Below are 5767 nucleotides of genomic sequence, written 5' to 3' on the forward strand. Positions count from 1 at the left end.
CGGGTGCTTGTGACCCTCCGGGTTCCCGCTGGCGCTCCGCGGGTCTGGCGGGATGGCTGAGAGCCGCTCGTGTCTGCAGAGGGGTTTGGAGTTGGTAACGGCCCAAAAGAGATCCGGTTCTGAGGGGTTTTAATGGAGAGTGATGCTCGGGATACCTGTTCAGCCCTCAGATCCTGAGACTGAAGAGATCACCAGGAAAGGCTGGACCAGGGGAAGTGTTTTTAAAAGGTTCTGAAGGAAGAGCTGCGTCCCAAAGGAACACGTTTGGGAATGAAGGAGCGGGACATCACAGAACAAGGGAATAGCTGCTCTTTGGTGGTGCCGGAGCTGAGGGATGGAGGCTAAAATCACTTGTGGTCAGTTACCAAATAACTTTTAGACTTATCAAAGAAAACCAAAACGCCCAAATCTAAATCCTGGGGGAAATACTTCTTTAAATAATCTCTTTTTTTTACTAATATTCATCATCTTCTTCCAGTTATTCCTTCCCGGTTCCTGCTCTGGCAGGACTGTGTACATTTGGGGTGTGACAGTCTGTGTTATCTTTGGGAGTGTGGCACAGGTTGTAAATTGCACACAGTCATGATCCTGCTGAAAAGCACAGGCTGTGCTCATGGATCTGCCAAATCCATGAGTGCTTGGCACTGATCCCTTGGGCACATTGGAATGACAGGATGTGGGGCCCCAGAAAAATCTTTTTTGCCTACCCTTATCCTTCTGCTGTTCTTTTGTGATGATAATTAAATGGCAATTTAATTGCCCAAACTGCTTGTAAAATGATGTTACTGAAAGTACTGACATTTCTTTTTCGTATTCATCACTGGATGGTGGCAAACAAATACGGAGATGCTTCAGCTTCTGGAAGGAAACAGAGCAACATTTGCTTTTTTTTGTAGTATAATTTTTCTTTTGACCTTCAAAGGCTACTCATGAAGAGCAGTGGTGACTCAGTGTGGATTTTCTGAGACCTGCAGGTGTCTCTTGAGATGTGTGTCATGTTTGTAAGTGGTTTCTCTGCTGATGGAGGGTGTTAAATCCACTGCTGCACTGACACCAGCAGGACCCATTGCCAGAAGGAGTAGGAGTGAACGTGGGCTGCTTGCCTCATCCTTCTGCGTAAAAGCAGTGCTCTGGGTAAAAATGGTCCCTACGAAGCCTGGGTGGTATTTCTGAATTTATTTGTATCAAATAACTTCTTCAGAAATAGAAGGAAGTGTCCTTGAAGTGTGAGGTTTAAATTTTATGGTTAGTTACACTTGTGTCCTTATTAAAACCCTGTTAATTGCTCCAAAATATTAAAACATGATGAAGTTTAATTCAGCATATAAATTTCTATAAAAGATTAGCTGGAAACTGAACTTGAAATGTGATTTTCCGCAAAGCAGCTGTAGGGAGAGATGTGAGCCTTTCTTTATTACAGTTCTTTGAGGAGACCATCTAGAATTTACTTTGAGTAGCTTTGCAAACTCTTTACCGATTTCCTAGAACCTGATGTGGTGGTAAGAAGGCAGGAAGCTTTGGCAGCAGCTCGCCTCAGGATGCAAGAGGAGTTGAACGCACAAGCAGAAAGATACAAAGAAAAGCAAAGACAGGTAACCAGAGAGCATTTCTTACTTTAACTCATACATTTGTCATCAAGCACTTTGCTGCTGTAAAAGAGAGCAGGAAATTGCAATTGCGTGCCAGGGTCACTGTGGGCCTGGTGTTCATTTTTTCACAGGTAAATCTGTACCTGCAGGAGCTTGGTTGTGTGTGCAGTGAATGGCTGGAGGGCTTTTGCTGGCATTTAAATTAACTGTACCAGTGCATATGTGTGTTTTCTGCTCTTAATGGCAAATAAAAGTGTTAAAAATGTAGCTTAGCATTGCTGCAATTTAAGGGCCTGAATTACAGCTTGAGATAACAAGGAATAGCAAATTGCTGTGAGGGGCAGTGCAGAAAATGGGTGTGATCAGCATAGCAGTAACACTGATCATCATCCCACCTCTGGTTTTGCTTTTGCAGTCAGACACTCAGACCTCAGTTTATAGCTGATGCCTCAAGTAATACTGGCAGTTAAAAACAAAGGAGAAGTCCTTTCTTCTGTATAACCCCACGTTGTACATTAAATTACTGTCATATGGAATATTCTTTACTTAGTACTTTTTATAGACTCAGGGTTTAAACTTGCCACTTGGTTCTGTTTTAATTTAAAAATGTTTTAAAGCATCAAGTGGCCAAAAGAAGCTGCAGACTCAGTCTGTACATCCTGAGGAGGGGAGGAGATGTGGATGTAGAAAAAGAAGAAAATTTTCTATAATCTCAGAGATACTGCATCAGATAAAGATAGTTTGATGAGTCTGCTGTAGCTGTTTCTGGGGATTCTGTTAGTTCTGAAATCTTAGTTTTAAGACCAAGTCTCTATCCTGGATTTGCTCTGTAGCTCGAAGAAGAGAAGCGAAGGCAGAAGATCGCGATGTGGGAGAGTATGCAAGAAGGAAAAAGCTACAAAGGAAACCTGAAACTGAATCAGGTAACAACCATGTTAATCAGGTCACAGTTGTGTTTGTGTGATTAAGGGAGCTGAAATTCATATTGAGTAACTTTTTGCTTTTCTGAACAGCAAGAAGTAGAACCTGGTGCCTCTGCCTCAACAGTCCCAAAATCTAAACCAAACAAAAAGCCTTTGAGAGGAGGTGGTGAGTATGGAATCCTTCAGACACACTGAGCTTGGAACAGGTTATTTATCCAGCTGTATCTGTAGTCTTTTTCAAGGAGGAAACAAAATGTTCCTTACAAACAAGCTCTTTATCTCTGATCAGCTGGTGTGCTCTGCCCTTTGTGCAAAAGCTGGCAGGAAGTTTTGGGAGTGCTTTTCCCCGGGAAAAAGAATGTGTCAGGTTTTTTGTGACTATGCTTTGGCATAATTTACTGAGATTTTTGTCACTCAAAATTACAGATTCTTACAATATTTCTGGGATCTGTCCCCTGTTATTGTATAAATTCAATAATTTAATATCTGATCTGCCTTTAAAGCACCTGTAGTACTAAATGCAGGAAGAGGGTATTTTGCTTTGTATTATGTAGATGAAGAAGATGAAAGACATCATTATGTAAAATGTGACCTTATTTATCATATATCACGATGCTGACCTATTGAATATATAAATCCTGTAGACGTATAAACTCTTATCAACTCTCACAAAGCACCAGAAGGTCTCACCATTAAACTCATTGTCACCTGCTGGAATCATCTTGATGCATGAAGTGCTTTCTATGGTCTCACATTGCTCATGTCAGGCTCACTGCTGCATATTAGCCCTGCAGCCAGTCTGCTGCTTCTCTTCTCAGTCCATCAGCCCTTGCCATACCTGGAAGTGCTAATTTCGTATATTTTAATGACAATTTTCTGTAGTGGAGTGGATCATCTAGACATCCTCAATCATATGAGGCTGAAAGGGGGGTCCACTTAGGGTGCAGTGCTGAGTAAGTCACTTGATTAAATGTATGAAACCTGTGGATTCTTGATTAAACGTATTAAACCTCAGTAACAGTGCAGTGCTGGAGTTCTGCTTTGAGTATTTTTCCTGACATTTGAAGGAATCAAGTGACTGATTCATCTTAGGTTGTTTAATACGAGGGCAGTGTGATGTCTGATGCTGTCAGGTACCTTTGAAAGCTCTGTCATAGGATATTGACCTCCCGGGGGATGAGAAATGCAGGGGTCAGCTGTGCTGAGAACCAGGATCAGGGCAGCTGGGTTGGGACACCTTTCCAGCTGCTACCTGTCCTAGTTTAATCCTCAGCAAAGTCAGTCAGTTAAGTAACCAATTAGAGAATTAGAGGTCTTGGATCTTCTCATGAGGTACATCAGCATGAAGTGAAAGAACCATCTGTGCTGCTCAGCTGCTCAATTAAGCTAGAAAGCAAAACTTGGCTGGTATGAGAAAAACAAATTTCAAAGATGAAGGTGATGCTGGAAGTTTCAGTGTAACAGATTGCTTTGAACCCTTCCCACTTCCCCCCCCCAGTTAGCAGTACTGCTAGGATTAGGGTTCTTTGCTTTGTGCAGAACAAATTGAAGATGTTTGCCAAATTGTAACTTTCTGAGTGTGTTCTCCTGACATGAAGTTTCCCATGGTTACAGCATTAGGATGTTCAACTAAAGTGTAATTGCCTTAGTGCCTGTGCTTGCCTTTTGAAATGCTCTAAAAAAATACTTTGCAGTATTAATGAATGGATTTACCTTTTGACCTTCAGAGTATTCCTTGCAGGACTGGAATAAGGGATTATTTTAAGTCCCTGACTGTTAGGGCTCTTGGAGAACAGATACACTCTTACAGAGTTTACTGTGAGAGCTGCTGTTGCTGCTCTGTTGATCCTGCAGAGCAGCACTGCAGGTTTAGTGCAGACTTAGAATAATTAAATGGCAATTCATTTCAATTTCATTTAATCCAAATTGATCAAATTAAAACACAAGTGTTTTGCAATGGCTTTCACTGTTAGCACTAGAAAAAGAAACCTCTCAAGTCTGGATATTTTCTCTGCTTTCATTTTCCTTAAAATGCTGCCTGTGTAAAGTATGAACAAGGTGTAAATAATTGTGAGATCTATTTTTGGTGTTCCTTGTGCATTGGTGAAGGGCTGTGGAGGATGAATATTAATACAGTGGATTTCTCCTCTGTGTTCTAGGCTATAACCCACTGTCTGGAGAAGGAGGTGGGACGTGCTCCTGGAGACCTGGCCGGCGAGGCCCGTCAGCAGGTGGATGAGGCTAACCTCCCTAGTGTCCCTTGGCACTAGCAGGCTTGATCTTACCCCTTGTCTAACTGCCTGCAGCTGGCCTGTCACAGGGACTGCTTTGGGGCTGGTTTTGTGCACTTGTTAACTTAAAACAGTTTTTTGTTTGTTAGATTTACACTGTTTCCAAATTGCAACACATTGGCTGATCCTCCACCAGAAAAATACCTGATCCTGTTAAGAGAGGGTGAAGAGAGAAGCAATTTCAGTATAATCAGTTAATTTTCACTCCTCTCTAGAGAGGGACCATAGTCTCCAACCAAGGTGAATCACCTGGGATTGTGAGATCTGGGCTCTCTGGCAAATTTAGTTATCTGTGCTCACTTTACCTCTTTAAGATGAGAATATTTACCATCCTCAGATGTGTTACCAGATTGACTGTCTTTGGCTGGAAGGTAACTTAAAGAGGAAGGATATTATCATTGGCAGACACCTTGAATTTAGGCAGAGGGACTTCCAGAAAAAGCACTATGACAAATGCCACAGATTTGCACCAAAGGCCAGTTATTGCAGATGAGTCTCTGTGACAAGCCAGCTTGAATGATGTTTTCCTTATAAATGGTAAACAAACCAGTGAGGATTACTGATGCTAGACAGCAGACAGGGGGGTTCTTGCTATTCCTTTTCTTTTTTTCTTTTTTTTCTTTTTTTTTTCTTTTTAATTTCAACTGCTTTGTAAAAACAAGACACTATTAATATTAAATATAATTGCAAACAAATCATAAATTAGTATTTACAATTTTGTGGTTTTCTACAGCATCTTTTTATAGAAGTCATTTGTTCTAGTGCAATAAATGTGTATAAAGCAAGGTGGGAGATGAAGTGACCCTCCTGCAGCTTGTGCAGCACCAAAGGTGAGGCTGGTGTGTGCTGAGAGCTCTGGCGAGAGAAAGTGTCACACTGGCAAATAAGGGGCTGCAAGGATAAGTGTGTGGTCTTCATCCTTCTGGTGTGTATCCAGCACTGAGGACAGAAAACAGAACTGATA

General features: G+C 41.7%; 1 protein-coding gene across 1 annotated transcript; it reads left to right on the forward strand.

The window, feature by feature from the left end:
• The first annotated feature begins 13 nt into the window (after positions 1–13).
• VIMP (VCP interacting membrane selenoprotein) lies at positions 14–5518 on the forward strand. The gene is made up of 4 exons (XM_017736516.1): positions 14–1592; positions 2423–2512; positions 2603–2678; positions 4672–5518. Exons 1-4 carry the CDS (start codon positions 1539–1541, stop codon positions 4749–4751), a joined length of 300 nt encoding a protein of 99 aa, XP_017592005.1. The 5' UTR covers positions 14–1538; the 3' UTR covers positions 4752–5518.
• The last annotated feature ends 249 nt before the right edge of the window (positions 5519–5767 follow it).

This window comes from Corvus brachyrhynchos, unplaced genomic scaffold, assembly GCF_000691975.1.
Source record: "Corvus brachyrhynchos isolate BGI_N302 unplaced genomic scaffold, ASM69197v1 scaffold200, whole genome shotgun sequence".
Taxonomy (NCBI): domain Eukaryota; kingdom Metazoa; phylum Chordata; class Aves; order Passeriformes; family Corvidae; genus Corvus; species Corvus brachyrhynchos.

Coding starts and splice junctions, on each gene's coding strand:
- VIMP (XM_017736516.1), top strand. CDS start 1,539: ATGCAAGAGGAGTTGAACGCACAAGCAGAAAGATACAAAGAAAAGCAA. Junction 1,593..2,422: donor ACAAAGAAAAGCAAAGACAG/GTAACCAGAGAG, acceptor TTTGCTCTGTAG/CTCGAAGAAGAGAAGCGAAG. Junction 2,679..4,671: donor AAAGCCTTTGAGAGGAGGTG/GTGAGTATGGAA, acceptor TCTGTGTTCTAG/GCTATAACCCACTGTCTGGA.